The 19,092-nt window shown below is 30.7% G+C and overlaps 4 protein-coding genes across 11 annotated transcripts in view; 3 read left to right on the top strand and 1 right to left on the bottom strand.

Annotated features, from left to right (window-relative positions):
• The window catches only part of Didum (dilute class unconventional myosin), a 48,319-nt gene extending 34,235 nt beyond the window's left edge, over positions 1–14,084 (bottom strand). For all 5 annotated transcript variants that reach the window (XM_083058595.1, XM_083058598.1, XM_083058597.1 and 2 more), the window contains exons 1-3: positions 13,963–14,084; positions 1,168–1,417; positions 1,025–1,071 (exon numbers count right to left, since the gene is read on the bottom strand). The gene's annotated coding sequence lies outside the window, so the exon portion shown is untranslated. The remainder of the gene's footprint in view (positions 1–1,024; positions 1,072–1,167; positions 1,418–13,962) is intronic.
• Positions 3,255–8,240, top strand: LOC145932917 (uncharacterized). Its single transcript, XM_083032143.1, has 4 exons — positions 3,255–3,308; positions 3,586–6,806; positions 7,031–7,603; positions 7,659–8,240. The coding sequence occupies exons 1-4, from the start codon at positions 3,255–3,257 to the stop codon at positions 7,870–7,872; spliced, it is 4,062 nt and encodes a 1,353-aa protein (XP_082888269.1). The 3' UTR covers positions 7,873–8,240.
• LOC145948967 (cysteine dioxygenase type 1) lies at positions 9,423–15,423 on the top strand. Of its 2 annotated transcripts, XM_083058604.1 has the most exons (6): positions 9,423–9,612; positions 9,679–9,962; positions 13,989–14,130; positions 14,243–14,360; positions 14,628–14,797; positions 15,110–15,423. In XM_083058604.1, exons 2-6 carry the CDS (start codon positions 9,721–9,723, stop codon positions 15,143–15,145), a joined length of 708 nt encoding a protein of 235 aa, XP_082914730.1. In that variant the 5' UTR covers positions 9,423–9,612; positions 9,679–9,720; the 3' UTR covers positions 15,146–15,423. The 2 variants fall into 2 exon arrangements, with proteins under 2 accessions (XP_082914730.1, XP_082914729.1); XM_083058603.1 differs by having other exon boundaries at positions 9,423–9,962.
• Positions 15,424–15,982: 559 nt separating this feature from the next.
• Positions 15,983–18,964, top strand: LOC145948937 (acyl-coenzyme A diphosphatase NUDT19). 3 transcript variants are annotated; one of them, XM_083058533.1, is made up of 6 exons: positions 16,711–16,851; positions 17,012–17,158; positions 17,431–17,761; positions 17,845–18,077; positions 18,167–18,322; positions 18,463–18,964. In XM_083058533.1, the coding sequence occupies exons 2-6, from the start codon at positions 17,075–17,077 to the stop codon at positions 18,736–18,738; spliced, it is 1,080 nt and encodes a 359-aa protein (XP_082914659.1). In that variant the 5' UTR covers positions 16,711–16,851; positions 17,012–17,074; the 3' UTR covers positions 18,739–18,964. The 3 variants fall into 3 exon arrangements, 2 of the variants coding, with proteins under 2 accessions (XP_082914659.1, XP_082914660.1); XM_083058534.1 differs by having other exon boundaries at positions 16,775–16,923; XR_014427504.1 differs by lacking the exons at positions 17,431–17,761; positions 17,845–18,077; positions 18,167–18,322; positions 18,463–18,964 and adding an exon at positions 15,983–16,443 and having other exon boundaries at positions 16,577–16,851; positions 17,012–17,151.
• Positions 18,965–19,092: the final 128 nt, after the last annotated feature.

Here is a 19,092-nt window from a genome sequence, read left to right as displayed (position 1 = left end):
TTAAGCAATAGCAAATAAGCAAATGCCCTAAAACAATGACTTTCAGTCTAACAATAAACAGAATAACAGATTTCTTATCGGTAATGCCGAACATTACTACAACCAAATTGATTCGTATTCAATCACTTGCTTACTCACAAGTCAAGGTTACCACATGAGAATTGATCTACTGACACAGCCCTTAAAGCGAATAGGCGACCATATTTTCAGGTAGAATTTAGTGAAAACGCTCGTAAATTACAAATAATTACGTAACAAATCAAGGAAACGCAATCAATAAGCTAACAATAAGTAGTACATCGATTTTGAATATCTCTTTTTTAAATCCTCCTTTTCTAAAAAAGATATGTAAAGTTGATACTCGCATATATCGAAATTTATTGTTGTCGCTTTTCCGCGATGCTCATTGGCCGTCAAGATTCGTGTTGTGCGTTATATTCGTAGCATCGAGAAGCTGTCATTGTGAAGATTAGCAATTTGACAGTTTGTCCAAAATAAAATAAAATAAAATAAAATAATATATTATGTTTTAAATTTTAAATAATATGTTATAATACTTTAAAGTCGATTAATATGTTTGACAGTTATCAGCTGACTTCTGTCAAAAAATATTAATCGTGGATAAAGTATTATAACATATTATTTCAAACATATTATTTTATTTTATTTTATTTTGAACAAACTGTTAAACTATTAATCCTCGCAATGACAGCCTCTCGATGCTACGAATATAACACACAATGCGAATCGAAACAGTCAATCAGCATCGCGGAAAAGATGCAACAATACTTACAAGAATCGACTTTACATGCCTTTTTTAGAAAGAGAGATGTTATAATATTTTAAATTCGACTAATATTTTTGACAATTATCAGCTGATTTTTGTCAAAAAATATTAATCGCGGATAAGATATTATAACATATTATTTAAAACATTATTATTTAAATATTTTCAACATATTATACACCCTCATTACTGCTATAGAAATGTTATAAAATAAAAAATAAACAATTTCTCACTCACCGATACGTAGTACAATAGCGGAGTTGTAGTACACAGCACACATTGATCTGAAAACAAAATATTCAAATTATGTATATACATATGTGTATATCGAATATCTCATAAACAATATAGTTTAGAAAAAATGTTTTTATATTGCATACCTTACAGTTGCTCCGCTGTCGCCCGATGCCTCCTCGGGCCTCCTCCTTCTCCTCCTCCTCCTCTCTTGGTTGACGTCATTGATCTTTCGTAGCACTCACGACACTCGCGAAAACACGAATAATTACGATTGTCCGACACTTTACACGGTACTCCCGACACGCGAAACTTTACACGGCACTCCCGACACGCGAAATTTTACACGGCACTTCCGACACGACGCGTGAATCGCACTGTATATCGCAATGCTACCTGTAACAAATAAAATACATACATATTATTAGAATAATCTTATCATTTCACATTATAACATATACAATATAAATATAAATATGTAAGCTAGAATACTTAATTAGCAAATTTTCATTTTATTAATATTTTTTGACAGAAATCAGCTGATTAAAGCGTTAATTTGCTAATTAATTTTTAAAATAATAATATGTTATAAAAATTAAAATAATATGTTTTAAATAATATATACATATATCTGTTATACTTATTGTAAAATATTTTGTAAAAATATTTTTTATACTTTTTTCATTTTGTTCAACATGCAAGATATTATTTTTATGAAATATAATTAAATTACAAAATTCTGTAGTAAACATATAATAATATTATTTAATACACGAATACATAAATAATTAAATTACAAAATTCTAGTAGTAAAAAATTCATATAGGGAATTAAATAACTCGGTTTAAATACTCATTTTCTTATTGTCTGACATGTTATAAAAATGAAAGACATGTAATTTAATTTTTGATATTCTATTTTTTTCTGTCATTAAAAGGTGCCGTCACTTAGTGTCAGTATGATGTGACACTTAACCAAGTAGTTCAAATTTTCAAGTATGAATAATGAGTGAGAGACAAAGAATGTTAGCGTGTATTTTTAAAAATTAATGACAGAAAAATAGCGAAGAGAGAAAGAATAGTGCATTTTATATAATAGTAAAGCTGACGAGAATCATGAAAACCGGCAATAGGATTAAGAAATTTGTTCGGCCAGAGATGATTAAAGCCAAAACGAGAAAAGTAATATATTCTCAAACGACAAAGAATTTAAGAGATAGAATACAATATTTTCTATATAAGATACACTTTTGTGTAATACAACTGTAATTTATCTTTTTTGCGATGTAAAAGATTATAAGCTTTCCGTAGAAGAGAGAGATCAATGCGTTGGTCTTCATTGATTAGCTGAAATTAATAACAAAATTGGAAGAGGATAAGAGGAAACTTTGAAAGCATCGATTTTTGACGTAATTGAAGAGAAGAAAGAAGATATCATGAAAGCACAAGAGTTAGAAAATGAGAGTTATAAAAATGATAAGAAGGCGCCGGAAGCGAATTGCATGCGCACTTTGAGAACATGCGAAGAAGAGAAAATCAATAGAGAGACTTGTGCGAATGTATTAGCGAAAAAGAAATTGCTCGTCCGCGATGGGAGGATTAATTCAACACAGCTGAGTGAGATAATTAACAAAGAAATAAACAATTCTATTAAAGAGATCAACAATTCTATTAAAGACGCTGTACAAACTATCGTGAAACAATGCTCAATGGTATCTAGGATGCAAGTATCCACTTAAAAAATTTTTCATACTCTTTCTCCTTAGATGTTTTATATTTTTTATAAAAATAAAAATAAAAATAAAGATATTGATTCAATAATAATATCAAATAATAATATCGAAACAGATGTCTTCTTTATTTTTTTCAAATTTATACTTTGTCATGAAAATATAATTGATTAATCAAGACGAGGTTGCTAAAAATAAATTTCTTTAAAATAGGAAGAGAAAACGCCAATGTTACCATGTTCAAAGGAGTCTAAACAAAAATCCTACGCGTGTCAAAAGCCTCATGTAATGGAAGAACATCGTTACAAATTGCCCAATGTTTGTAGCAATCGACAAATAACACGTCATGCTTCACGTCAGTATAATTATCTATCTATGCGTGACAACTCGTTTCCATACACCAAAACACATGAGGATACAATACTATTGCCTGTGAAAAATAAAGTTAACAACGACAAGAAAAATAAAAAATCAACGAATAACGCAAATACCGACAATCGAAAAATGACCGGAAATGTCAATATTTATATTTGCTCGGAAGCTAAAGACAGTGCTCAGGTAAATTCATTGAATAATCTTTTTTTTTATATCAAATATAACAATTAAAAAAATATAAAATACATTATATGAAGATCCATTATATAAAAACAGAAATATCATGTTCATTTCTCTTATTAATACTAAAAAAAAGTTTTAAATTGCTTATTAAATAAACTAATATAATATACAATAGACTTAATATATAAAGACATAGAAAATAAAACTATCTAATATTAAAGTTAATTGAGTCTTATGATTATATTACAATTATTTTACTACATACTTAAACATATAGGAAAAAAGCAAGAAAAAATCGAAGTTTCGATTAAGCCCAGATACAACTACTACAAGTTCCGATACAACTACCGAACAATTAAATTCGAGATGTGCCAGCATATCATCGTGCAAATTAATAAACAGCATACAACAAAAACGGAATAAGCTACAAATGCAACAGTCGACTAATTCTATTCACAAAAAAAGCAGTAACGATAATATCGTTTGCGATAACACAACATTGTGCAGAACCTCCGCGAAAGAATTAAGCGAGTCCAGCAAGGAGCAGATAAATGTCAGCGACGATGACATCGAACGCAAGGACACGATCTCATCGACTAGGGACGGTTGCTGTTGTAAGGATACGAGCAGTATAGATCTTGGGCAGGATTTGTCGGATTCTGCAGTTCCATGTTCAGATTTTAGCGTGTGCGACAATTTTAAACGTTTACAATCGTGGACCACTATTTATCCTTCAGAAGCGAGAGCTATGTTGGACGATAGTGACATCTCCTTATCAAACGGAATTGATCAGGTAGAACAGAGGAATTATCGTAAAAGTGATACTCGAAATAACTTTTGCGAAAATAATAATGGATATACGGTGTGTCATGCGGTTGATGGCAATAGATGGTTACCGAAATCGATTTACACAGATTGCGCTACATATGGCAAAGTATGTAAAGAACGTAACGCAGACGGCTATAAATATCGAAATAAAAAATTCCAGAATTCTGTACTAGATCGTAATAATGTTGGGAAGAAACAGATAGAATATAAATTATTGCAACAACCTTCCGAAAGTTGCCAAAGGGAATACGTTGCTCGACAACGATCCACCTGTAGTTGTATTGTGGAGGAGGAGGAAAATTGCTTCGCAAACGATAAAGTCGAGGGAAAGTTTCCTGAAAATGTATGCAATAATACAAAATGTTTAGAAAAAGTATCCGTTTGCCGAATACCTTCTAGCAAATTAGCCGAGGCTGCAACTGTATGCGAAATATCGTTTAACACTGTCGGAGAACGCGTCGAGCAAACACAAACGTGCGAGAGTATGTTTGAGAATTCGGTGGAATGTCCGAAAGACAAATGTAACAATAATGTAAAAATGTCCATTTGTCAAACATCTTCTAGTAAATTAGTAGATAAAGATGCGACTGTATGCGAAACTGTATCATTTAGCGTTGCTAGAGAACGTTTCGAGAAGATGCAAACGTGTAAAAATACGTTCGAGAATTCCGTAAAATGTCTAAAAGGCGCTACTGTGTGCGAAACAACGTTTGGAAATTCCAAAGAACTTCCAAAAGTAACGAGAGTTTGTAAGGAGTTCGTTACTGAAGAGTCTCCGGAAGATATCACAGTTTGCAGGAGGATGTTTGGCGAACCGAAAGGGCCTCTGGAAGAAGTAATAGTTTGCAAGGCGCTTCCGTCTGACGTCGAAGAAGCCCCAAAGGAAACAATTTGTAAGAAGGTTTCTGACTCGAACTTTGTTAACCAGGACAATGATAAGAAAGTATTAAACGATGCAAAAGATAACCTTGTAAAAGAAAATATAAATAGCTCGAACTTAAATATTCAGAAAAAGAATACTGAAAATGAAAGAGTAGTACAACTAGACAATAACGTTGCGCTTAATAATTTTACGGAACAAAAGTCTACGAACAATATAACGCAAGATAAACAGATAAAAGAAACTGTTTCGAATAATCTGTCGATAATTTCAACCGCTCCCGTGGGACCGATTAAAGATCCTTTCTCTAAACCTTCGTCTAAAATTATTTATCCTGCAACATTACCGCGCACGCAATTTTATAATCGTTCAAATTATATTTCAAATGCTAATGAAAAAGAAACATGGAAGACTCTTGTCAATAAACGAAAAATCAATAATCAATCAATGAGAAATCATTTTCAGCATTTGGGCAAGAATGCTGTGGCACGAAATTTAACATCAGATAAAGTTAATCAATCTGAGGAAAAAATACAAGAAGAACTGAAGGAAGAGGGAGAGAGCCAAGATATCCCAAAAGAAAGAAGAACGACAGAAGAAAAACTGAGAGATTTATTTTTAAATCGAACAGTTAAAAAACTGACCGATGTGATTAAACTTGGTAGAATGAAATTGAAAGAAAGAACAGAAACAAGAAAAGATAAACCACATAAAATAATTACAGATGACTTAAAAGACATTAGAAAACCGAAAAATGATTTTAAAGATAAAGATAAAATTAGTAATGCAATAGATTCGCAAAAAATTGGTGAAAAAATGACAATGCCAGTGAGATATCCGCTCACAAGCAGCACGATGCAGACAACACCTAAATTACTGCGTATTATAGCAGCGAAAAGATCACATCTTCCACTAACGAAAGTTGATCCTAAATCTCAAGAGCTTAAAGAAGAATTTACTCCTGTTGATGTTATTAAAAATGGACATGTCGATCGGGAAGAAATCCCAGAGGAAGTGGTTCCGCAAGAACCTATTCCTACGAAAGAAATCGAGAAAGAAATAAAAGCGGAAGAATTCATCGCGCCTGAAGTAAGCGTTGCCAAAGTTGAAACGAGTGTTATTAAAGACATTCCGAAAGATGTTGCAGTCATTTCAAAAGATGTTACTGATGAAAATAAAGTTTTAAAAGATATCGATGAGAAAGACAAAATTTATGTGATCTGTTCGCACAAAAAACTAAAAGAAGAGCCACAAAAAGTCATCCCTTGTAAATGCGTTCTACCTTCTGATCCTAAAAATCCTTCATTGCATATCAAATCCGCAACGATCGATGTACTTTGCCCGCAAAAGAAACCAGAAGAAGAATCATTAGAGTTTATCTCTTGCAAACGCGGATTAATTTCTGAAGATCTGAAAAATTGTCCATGTTTGATTGCCAAATACGCAAAATGCAATAACCCTCTCGAAGATAATCCTTGCAAGGACGATGAATTTGAACAGAGAAAAAATTACTGCGGATATTGTCGTTTATCGACAGCTCAATGTGCTTGCGCACCAACACAATACCTGAAGAGTTGCTTGAAGACTGATAAACCTAGATTTCGTAGTATATCACCTTCGAATATGAGTTCGCATTACTGCATAAATTACTGCGGAATGAAGGAAAAATGCACGAATTGTTGCAGAACAAAGGAAGAATGTAAAAAGATTGCGACCCATTGCGAGCTTCACGAAGAATGTAGATTGTGCACAATGTGCAACAATTGTTCAAGGATAATTAATAAGTGCAGGTAATATAATAAGATATTTTTACAATATTGAAAAATTAGAGATATATATAAATATCGAAATATATAATTAGAAATTTAAAAAGATATTTTAATTGATAATTTAAAAATCATCTAATATATATATATATGTATATACAAATTTATATTTTTTCAAACGTCATTTTCTCATGATTTCTCGAAATATTCAGATGTAGATCACCAGTGAATTGCATCAACTGCTACAGATCAAGAGATCGATGTTGTTGTGTTACATTCGCTCCGGTAGATTGCCACATAATTGAAACAAACTGCGATTGCAAGAAGGCAATGATTTGTCTATACTGTGATAATCGTCAAGATAAATGCACGTGCAGAGCACCGATCAAAAAATGTTCATGCTGCGGGTTCCCATTAGATGTTTGTGACTACCAAAATGATGAAGATCACAGTAATAACCGTGAACAAATTGCTAGAAAGCCGGATGAGGATCGAACAATTCGAGTCACTAGTTGGAAACCGAAGAGAGAAATCAGGCGATATTTTGCGAGAAATCTCGAGGATTTTCGGTCAGATTCTATCGAAGAATGTTACTGCTACGAGAAACCGAAACGACAACGGCGCGAAGAGCTACCTTATCAAAGGTTGAATATCTTTTCGGATGTGATGAACGAACTGCAGCAAAAGATGAGCGAGTCCGTATGCTGCTCACGATGCTGGAGAAATCCGTGCTGCTGCGGATCGCAAATTGATCAAGATAAAGAAGAAGAAAAAAGGAAAGCTAATGTTAAGTATGTGACTATTGGAAAATATTCAAGAATGTAAAGTATTCAGGATGTTGAAATTTTACGAAATTATTTTTATGTCATTGATTAGATATCCTAAAACAGAAAAGTCGCCTAGGAGAAAGTCGTCGAATAATTGTCGGTTGAGTCCCGAAAACGAGCATAAAAACACTATTAAAAAATCGATTTTAGTTCGACGTATTGATTGCGTTTGTAAATTGTCGCCATGCAAATGCAGAAATAACAAACTATACAAGAGACCACTGGCAAAATGTTATTATTGCAAAAGTTTGCCTTGCACGTGAGTAAATTAAACTATATATGGATGATATAGATTTTAATTATATACTTTTTTCATATGTATAATGTCATCACAGAGTTTAATCTGTGAAGCAATCAATATTGTTTAAGAGATTGCAAATAATCGAGTTCGAATATTGACCGCACGTTCATCAATGAGCACGAAACTCTCATACTTTCCGTTGTTAGTTTTTTATTGCATTCTTTGCTGCAGCTGCATTACAGCAGGTAGCCCGGTAACCGAGGCCGTGCAAATGCAGTGATTCATCCAAATCCTTCCGAACAAAAGTAAAGATAAAATGAGCTCACCAATTTGAGAAGCAAATACGGAAAGATCAATGATAAGTTAATAGTGATTGACAATTAATGATCAGTTAAATAAATATTACATGTGATGTTACAGTACATAGTTACGATATAATATAAATTCAGAATTTTTTAATATAATTTAAAACCGAAAGAAGATAAAAATGTTTTTATATATACAATTCGATAATATTAACAAATTATATTGAATTATATCTTTTGAATTATTTTAATTCTATACTTTTATTTTATTTTCCAATAATTTATGTACGTACTCGATTTTGCAATTAATAAAACATGTTATGAATATTAAGACTCTCCTTCAAATACAACGTATTTTTTAAATTTTTTCTAAATTCTTTAAATAACAATAATAAAATAAATATGTGCATTAAAAATTATTCTCTCTTATAATTCAAAATATAGAATATCATCTTAATGTTGATAATCATATATTATGTGCGATGCGTATTAATGTTACCAAATTGATTGAAATGTTTTCTTAAACTTTAAATTTCATAATATTCCGACATGATGCAAATGTTTAACATTTGTTCGGGTCAAAAGATAAGAAGTCTCAGACACATGTATCATGTAAACTTATGTACGCTTTATATGTCGGAAAACACGTGTAACCACAAAATTGGAAAGTGAAATAAATGTTAATGTTATCTTAATAATAAATTACCTGAAGTATTCGATATGTATGTATAATATATTTATCTCATCAAGATATTAATCATCTTATAAATAATTAAGAATTTTAATTAATAATAAAATTATAATCTTTATTAATATAATATTTCTTAATATAAAATTTATAATATTATCACATACATAATCAATATAAAAAATACAATTTGCGTAAATAGAGCTTTAATTCTTGACTTTGAAAATATGCTATTTGTAAAATATAATATCTTTTAATATTATAAATTACAAATAATGTTTTATTAATTGCAAAATTTGTAAATCTGTAAAAAATATTAAACAGACAAAGTCCGATTAAATACAGAAATTATTCTTATATACATATATTCGTCATTAACCAGAAATTAACGTTGAAAATCAGAGATCTCGTAATACAAAAACAATAATAATGATAACTTGAAATAAATCTGATTGCAAGTTTTTTCTCGACAAATTTTGATTTGAGAAAAATACGTCACAAAGCGGAAAGTACACAAAATGATAATGCCACTTTGATTGGAGTAGGGGACTTTTACACTGCATATAAGATACTCGCGTTGTACTAGGCCCATACCGGCTATAAGCGAGTGAAGACAGTGAGGTAGTTGGATACGAGAATTAGTACGAGATATCTCGCAGTTAGTGCTCGGCGTACACAGACTCAACATAAATCTCTTTCCTCCCTTCGCTTTCGAGTCTGCATTCTCCATGTCAGACAGGACGAGCCGAGGCACATTTTAACGTTCTCGGTACTAAATATTCCCCAGTGCAATTTGTATCTCGTGCTCATATAAACTAAAAGAAACTTTTGCTAGTTGAATAGAACTGTCCAAGTGTTGATACGTTGTAGTTGAAAAATGGAGATTTGTAACGAGGAAGATCGATTGTACAACGTACCACGCGGAAAATCATCGTGTCTCATTGAGAACAGGGAGAAACTTGGACGAGAAGAAGTTTCCACCCTCCGGAAACTTATAGATGCATTACACGAGATTTTTCAAACGGATCACGTAAATATCGATCACGTTCAGGACTTGATGACGAGCTACAAGAGCAATCCTGCGGAGTGGAAGAAGTTTGCCAAGTTCGACAGATATAGGTATCGTGGCACTTATTGACTTATTTGCAAAAGTTACTTAATATTTAACAAAATATATCTTATGTGTAGTTCTCATTAATACATATATTAATCATTTGTTTCTATCACAAATATTTTATATCCTACAATAATATTACTGATGATTACAGAAGATCTCTCTCAATGTTATATGCTGTCTTAACTTTGATTATTTTTAATTTAACAGTTAATGATCTATTATAAATTATTAGTATATAGAGGAGAGAATACAGTTAAAAAAAATCTGTACAGTAGAAACAACATACGATTGCATAAATCACACATTAAAAATGTACAAAATTAATTAAAAATTTTTTGTGTACAATTAATCGCAATAGAGAGTACGAAGAAAAAAGTTGAAACTTTATTGCGATTATAATTGTGCGCAAAAAACCTTTTGATTGATTTTGTAAATTTTTAATGTGTGATTTATGCAATCGTATACTGTTCTTACCGTGTAAATAGATTTTTTTCAACTATATTCTCTTCACTATATATTAATAATTTAAAGTATCTATTGTTTAAAATAATCAAAGTTAAGACACCATATAATACTGAAATTTTCTGTAATCATAATAGTGATATTGTTGTAAGATGTAAAATATTTGTGATATGTGTATATATATATATATCCAAGAATAAAATTTTCGAAATTGTGTTTCATAAAGTCTTATCAGATATTACATATCTTTCGATAATCTGCGATAAAATTACTATACATATGAAGCATGTATATATAGAGGAATATGTTTCTCGAGTAGTCATAGAGTAATTACACATTGGCAATTACGGTACTATTGTAAACAAAATCCACGCGTAACGGTAATGATAAATCAGGGACATTCCGAAGAAATGCGTCAGTGACAAACGGTCGTTGGTCGTTGAGCCATAATTAACAAGAATAAAATATTTTCGCCAATCCCCATATTTGAAATGTGTAAATAGTACGCATACAACGCGCTATGCATGCAGAATTGTGAAATGAAATTAACACGAAGTTCAGGATGGGTTATCATCGCTCGCGCGTTCTCGCGTCCGCACGTCTTTACTCGTTCTCTGATGCTTTACGGAAAACGTGAAAAGAATTCAGTAATTTTATTCTGACGTGACCCGTGCTATCACTAACGCTCGTGATAGAAATGGGATAAGTCAATTAATGATTATCAGACGAAAAAAAATACGTTAGACAACCTGATGAAACTGGATTATCACTGGAATTTCTTCCCGATCTTCAACGTAAATCCCGATGATCAACATAAATAATAGATAATGTAATATACGCAGTAGAATATAAACAATTCTCAGGAGAGAATATCTAATCTTAAGCATAAACTATCTTGTTTGTACAAAGAAATGCTGAATGTGAATAATATGTCAGAAAATATCCGAGGAAACGGAAAATTTTCAAGATAAATAAAATAATTCGTTAGGTGTTCATATAACCAAATAATTTGTAATTAACTTATTAACAACATCATTGATGACTTTGTAGAGTTAAAAGTATATGCAGATAAATCACGAACCAAAGGAAAATTTCCCAGTTATAAATTAATGAATTTGTTATTTATGATCATGCATTTATATAACTTTAGTAACAAGATTAGCTTATTTATTGCAGCACACAATTTGGATATATCTTTATTCGTGTGATAAACGCAAGAGGACGTTCTAGAATTGTTAGTTACCATCACGAATATTTCATACAGTCCAACAAACTGTGCGATGTAACTCGCATATTTTTATATATAAAGTATATGTTCTGAAACGAATATTATTAATACATGTTATCAGACGTTCGAAAAATATTTCCGTTAACAAGAACTCTCTCTCAGTAGAACTCTCTCTCTCTCTCTTTTAATTATTATTTAATATTTAAATTAATACACACAGATTAATTATTTTGTCATTATATGTATTATATGTACATATATGCAAAATAAAGTAATGTATATAAACAGAGAAAAAGATGATAAATATGTTAATGCATCGTTTTAATTATCGGCAATGTTTTGCTATATCGATACTCTTGATAGCTCTTGATTAGGCGAGCAACCGCAAATGGGAACGAAAATGAGTTTACGAGTTCGCGAGATAACGAGCACCTTGGACACAGGTGGAATTACAGTGTGCAGTAACCGAGATCCACGTGACTCGGGAAAGTACGGAAACTCTGGCGCACGTTTACCGGTTTTGCTGTCAACACAAAGTAGAACATAAACCGAGCGGCACACAAAACTCGGCAAATATTTCTTCTACCGAGATTATTCTAACAAAAGGCCTCTCATAGAGAAAGATGAATCACTCTCGACATAATAGCCATCGTACGAAAACACAGTTCAACGCTTTTCATAAAGATCTAAAATGAATGAATGTACACAATTTGTGTGAATTATGGAAACTTTCCATTAATAGTAAATATTAAAATATATTGAAGAATTAATTGCACTTAAAGTAGTATAAAGAAATGTATTCTTATAAAAATAAAAAATAAGACATTATTTACTTCCAATCTAAATTTTTATTTTATTTCCGCGAGATAAAACAATACGACCTAATAATCTTTTTCTAGCACGCGCTCTAGATTTTTTCCAATAATTTATCTAGGATATTATTGTTTAAATTCGTTATCTTGCTATTTTTAAATGATGACATTTGAAAATATTCTGATAGTTTATGTATAAAAGTGTTTTATAAATAATTAAAACAAATTATGAAAATAATTATAAAATTATATAGAAAAGAATAACTTATTTTAAAAACTTATTCATTTATTTTTCATAAAAAAATTTTTTCAAGTTTTACTATTTAAAGAGATTTTAATATGGAAGTAAAGTAGTGATATATACATATGTATATAGAGATATCTAAACGCGATTGACCGGTGCATAATCGATTATATACTTTTCGTGCATATGTTCCTTTTCTCCATGTTCGTATTTTATGCAGGACGATTTTTGGTATCGATATAGTATAATATTCGTGAAAAAAAAAACGAACGAAATATGCTACGAAGCATCGAAATTCCGGATTATATTCGCTCTGTTGCACGAAACTTGCAGATCACTGATTCATAAATCATATATGACACTCGATTTATATTAATGCTCCGTAAATAATTCTTTCTTCGGGGATGAAACCCGTTATCAAAATACATATTATAAATAATTGATTATTTAATGTCGCTGCATCATACAGATATATGATATATAGAATAATTTAAATTTATATAATTACTTTTTTCGAAAAAATAAGTTTTGCTTATTTTAATAAATTAATTTTATTCAATTTTATTCCCCAGAGAAATCAGAAAATCTCAATTATATTACAACCTAAACTTTCGTAACTTTATATTTCAAAATTTGTATAAGTCGTTAAAAACCATTAAAAACTTGTGTAAGTTCTTTGTGTTTTAATAGCAGTATGATTTAAACTGTAGCCAATATTTTTCGAAGTTTGATGATCCTTAACTTAATAGTTACATTAAGTTAATTAATATACTTAATGTAATATAAAGTCGTTTCTTTTGTTTAAACTTTGTTGAATAATAAATGTAATTAATTCCAAGTGATTTTGTTGGAATTTATCATGACTAATTAACTAAATTAGTTTTTGATTGCAAGTTGCAACTAATTTCTGATATCAACGTGATGCAAGAGAATTCACAATATGTGCTGCTATTAAATCCTATCAGATCCTTAATTAACAATCTAATTACGCAGATAACATCAGTAATTAAGATAGATCAATGATATATACTAGACTTGCTGCCAAGTCGAGCATCCGTGTATATTTTATGCATATGTAAAATTTGTATACGTAAAAATTGTTTAAATATAGATACATGTGCATTTAAAATATATGCATCAAAATCTCCCTGATTTTCAAAAGATTGATCAACGATAATAGAATCCAATAAAAATGTAGAAATAAAAATTGTAACTGATCAAATACATTACAAAAAAATTAATGAGAAGCAACATACCAGGTATAACGATGCTCTGTTGACAGATACACAAGAAATCTAGTTGACGAAGGAAACGGAAGGTTCAATCTTATGGTGTTGTGTTGGGGAGAAGGTCATGGATCAGCCATACACGATCACGCCAACGCACACTGCGTGATGAAAGTCCTGCAAGGAAAATTATGTGAGGTATAAAAATGACTGTATTTGATAGTGTTTGTTTCTTGCAACTATTCAAGAGTATTTATAATAATAAAGTACATATATAACGCAATATAAAATCGAGATATTAAAATACTAGACCAGATACGCATGGCCTACGAAGTCTGAAAAGAAAGGTGTGATAATAGAGAATGGAGAAGAGCTCAAAGAACTCGAGAGGAATACACTTGATACAAACGAGATCTGTTACATCAATGGTATCATTTTTTTTTAAATCAAGTTATAAATAATAAATTTTATATATATTTAATACATAATGAATAAGCAGCTTGCTTGAAACTTAATAATTTTTTGTATAAAATTTATCTCTCATTGCATAGATAGCAAGTATATAAATCATTTTTGCACATGCAAAACAAATTTTTAAAACTACAAATTGATTTATGAATAAAATTATATATAAACACATGTAGATAATAATATTTGGTATATATTTTATAATAATTTCTTATATTTCCGTTCAGATTCATTAGGTTTACATCGTGTCGAAAACCCAAGCGCAATAAATCCTGCGGTTTCTCTACATTTATATTCACCACCGTTCTCAACATGTTCGGTTTTCAACAAGCAAACTGGACAAAAGTCGATGTGTAAAGTCACGTTCTGGTCAAAGTATGGAGAACGAAGAAACCGGGTAAGAAACTGGAGTTATCTCAAAAGTTTCATGTCACTGTGTAATTCTCGTTCTGTCATCCGCTTTCTTATCAAAGTTTCTTATCAAAGTTTCTTATCAAAGAATTTTGTTGCAAATCAAATTTGCATTCATAATTGAAAATTATTACAAAATCATAAAGATTTGAAAAGGTCATTATAATGCCAATAATTATGTTTTAATTTTTTTATAGGTTTGATCAAATTAATTAAATAATATAATTGCCTTACAAAGTATTTTTTATCTTATAGTATTTTATATGTGAGCAAGAATTTAATATAATTTAATTTACAGGAAATTCAAGATTCCAGGTCTCCAGAAGATAATTAGTTTAAGTAAGAACGCAAAAATATATATATATATATATCATTAGCAATTATATCAATTAAATGTCAGTGACATTCTAATTAAACGCAGAAATGATTTGGAATTACCTAATTTGTATATAAATTAAGATGGATATTAATTGTGCAACAATATATTTATATATAATTTTCATCGTATAATTGTTTTTAAGTACTTAAATCTACTTATTAAGAATCTGTATGAACCTGTAGTTATGTAAGAATTTATAGATATTTTTAAATAAGAAAGACTTTATCTGTTTTCTTCTCGAATCATATTTTTTTTATATAAAAATAAGTTAATTAAAAATTGCTATATAAATTATAAATATCTATCTAATTAAAATAAAAATATGAAAAAAAAAGATATATTTATTTATTATATATATAGGTATATATTTTAATATTTTATATAGATGTATATTTTAATATTTTTTACGCCTGTTAAGCAATATTGATGAAAACATATATACAAAATCTTTATCAATGATAATGAATTCAGACTCCACTTTTTATGCTTACAATCCAATTTAAATTATTATGAATAATTATGAATTTTCGGAGTGCTTCTATATATATATTGTGGTTATAATTTGTTAATAGGTTAGGGTTAATACATTACATCTCGTATTAATATATATTATTTACATCGTACAAGGATTTCAATTCGATTTGTAGCTAACTTTTAATTTTCAAGCTTGATTTTGAAAATTAATTTTACATTCTGAATCCTAATTTAGAAATTATATGAAAATTGTCTATCAATTCACGCCAAAGTTTTCTCGGAAAGGGCGCCAAATTATTCACATCGAAAAATTAATATATATAATACGAGATATACATATAATATGAAATGTCGGAGAAATATACCAATAAATTCCGAATAATTAAACTGAACAATTAATAATAGGGTTAAAATTACCGAATTAATGGACGAATAATCTGCACAATGTCGAAATGTGTACGAGCAACGCAACGTATTTCAACACTTCTCTTTTGGTGCCGCGAGGCAAATGAATGAAGTTACGTGCAGTATGACGTATGACTGAATTTTTCGGTACTGCCAATATATCGATAGTCCGGCTATCGAAATCGAAGCGCCGAGAGATGGCCTCTCGTACACACGTGCAGCGTGTCAGAATATTGTACAAAACAATTTTGAGGTTACATCGAGGTTTACCGGGCAAGATTCAACCTCTGGGCAATAATTATGTCCGCGACGAGTTCAAGAGGCATAAGAGCTGCGCGGAGAGCGAGGCGATTATCTTTCTCCACGAATGGACCGTGAGTATAGATCGCGTTATTATTAAAACGAGCGAGATTATGCAAGGTTATGTTTACGTTGTTGGAGCGGACGAGAATTGTTAACGAGGACTCGAGTGATTGACGTAATATAATTAATATTCCTCTCGTATAGGATTACGCGGTCTCTCTGGCTGAACAGCTGGGCTTAAGGGGTCCTTACACGGGACAGCCGTTGGGCAGATGTTTGAAGGAGGAGGATCTCGAGATGCTGCGGGACGAGCAAGTGTGTCAGTTGTACGAATTAATGATCGCGGCTACAGGGAAGACGGACGATAAATCGAAAGGCAGCACGTAATTACGCGGGACACCGTTCGCACAAATTGTCTATACTCAAAGATCTTTGAAGGAATTCGACAGTATTTAACTCTTGGAATTGTATTGCAAAATGTAAATAAAAAGATATATGTTAAATAACTTATCTTCAACTATGCAACGTCAGTTACAACGTTACGTGTCTTGGTATATTATAATATCAATGGTAGATAAGTGTTGATTTCAATAGTTGAAGATTTATGATAATAGATAACCTTATTTTCACTACTTACAGCAAGCAGTAAAAATTCGTATACGCAGGGCATAGTTTTACATCACGTATGAAAAAATTGTGAAGATGAAATCTTGGCAGGAATCGGCAAGTTTGATATTAGCAGCACGTCATGTGCAAAAATATAATCCCACAATATCGCCTGCAATTGTAAGTGTATAAAATGAACGTGTATATAAAATTCCATCCGAGAGGCAAAATTTCCATTTACATTTTTCTTATTCTATTTTACGATGACGGCGATGACGGAATGAGAAAGATCCAGAGTAGAGAATAATATAATAATTGAAGTATTTTTACCATTAAATATAATTTTTATTCGCGCATAACCTTTTATATTGTCGATTTAAAATACTGTCAATACTAATGAATCTAATGATGACATATATGTATTTAAATATACATACGGATTATATTTTCAGCACAATTACAATTTGCTATGGTTGAAACGACATCAAAAATCAAGTTTTATGCCGGGGATGTACGTCTTTCCGGGCGGTACTGTGGATTCAGCTGATTCTAACCTGAAATGGCGGGAAATCTTCGCCGCCGGTGTAAGCAATGACAGATTCGCATCTCTGATCCCAAAAATTGCGGTGCGACCAGAGATTTATCGATCAAGACAAAATGAACTTCCGAGAGAGATCTCGCTACGTATCACAGCGATTCGCGAGACCTTCGAGGAGTCGGGAATATTGATATGCAAACATAAAGACGACCATACATCTACTAATTGGGCTAAACATGTGTTGAGTAAGAAATTAAATGTATAAAATGAATCAATTTGCGGTGTATACGTATATAATATTTGTCTATAAATTTTGTATAATTTTTAGTTCCGAAAAATGAGTTGCAAATGTGGCAGAGCAAGGTGCACAATGACGCTACAGAATTCCTTACTCTCTGCGACAAGTTGGATTGCTATCCAGATTTGTGGGCACTGCACGAATGGAGAAATTGGTTAACACCTACCTTTATGCCTAAACGTTTCAATACTGTATTCTATTTAGCCTGCATACCATTCATGCCTTACGCTGAATATGATGCGACTGAAATGGAGGATCTGAAAGTGAGATATTTGATAGTAAATAAAATATATAATTTTCAATGAAATATATATATCTCTTACAAAAACTAATGATTAGAAACAAATTTTAGTGGGAACCACTGGAAAGTATTTTCTCAATGGATATTACAATTCCAGAGCCACAACAATATGAAGTTTCAAGATTAACTAAGTTCAAAAATTTAGATAAACTACTAGATTTTGCTGTGGAACGCAATACAGAAGAAGCGCTACAGTTGTATTTACCGGTATGTAAACTAAATTCTTATTGATATGAATCATGAAACAAATAATTACAAAAATCTGTTGCAATATATTGCATTTTATTGTATCGCGTAATAAATATATATATTTATATATATTTATATATGTATATATATATATATAGGTGTTTACACAACTAAAAGATGGTTTCGTGCAAATTATGCCTGGGGATACAATGTATCCAAAGGAAGTTAGCTTATTGGATAAACAGATAATTGATAAATCAGATATTACCATAGATGAATATCGGGAAATGACATCGACAAAAAATAGAGCAGAATTTTGGAATACACAAGTTAAAATCATTTTTACCGATGAACATGGTAAAGATAATTATGTGGAATTCTCAATGCCTGCTTCTACAAAACAGGCATATCAAGATACTAAAAATAAACTCTAAAAATATAAAATATAAAATGAATAAAGTATAAGAAAATATTCGTTTCTGTTTCATTTGAGATGTTTTAAGCAAATTATTTTCTTGCATATTAGACATCTCGAATAACTTGATAAAATATTTAGAAAACATATAAAATCTCTTCTTGAAACAATAAAAGAGAAATAATTATATATTTCTAAAATATTAAGTTCTTTTGTATCTATATATAATAAATTGTTAAATTACATGCGAATACAGATATTATATCAAACCATTAATTGTATATTTAGTATTTACATTTTTCGAATATAATTGTATTTATATACATGTATGTATATTATACAAAATGCATGCAGCGTGTTTTAAAATTGGCGG

The sequence above is a fragment of the Prenolepis imparis genome, unplaced genomic scaffold, assembly GCF_030444845.1.
Source record: "Prenolepis imparis isolate NDT839.2.m4 unplaced genomic scaffold, iyPreImpa1.0 SCAF_2, whole genome shotgun sequence".
NCBI classification, from domain to species: domain Eukaryota; kingdom Metazoa; phylum Arthropoda; class Insecta; order Hymenoptera; family Formicidae; genus Prenolepis; species Prenolepis imparis.
This window is presented reverse-complemented; position numbering and strand designations above follow the sequence as displayed.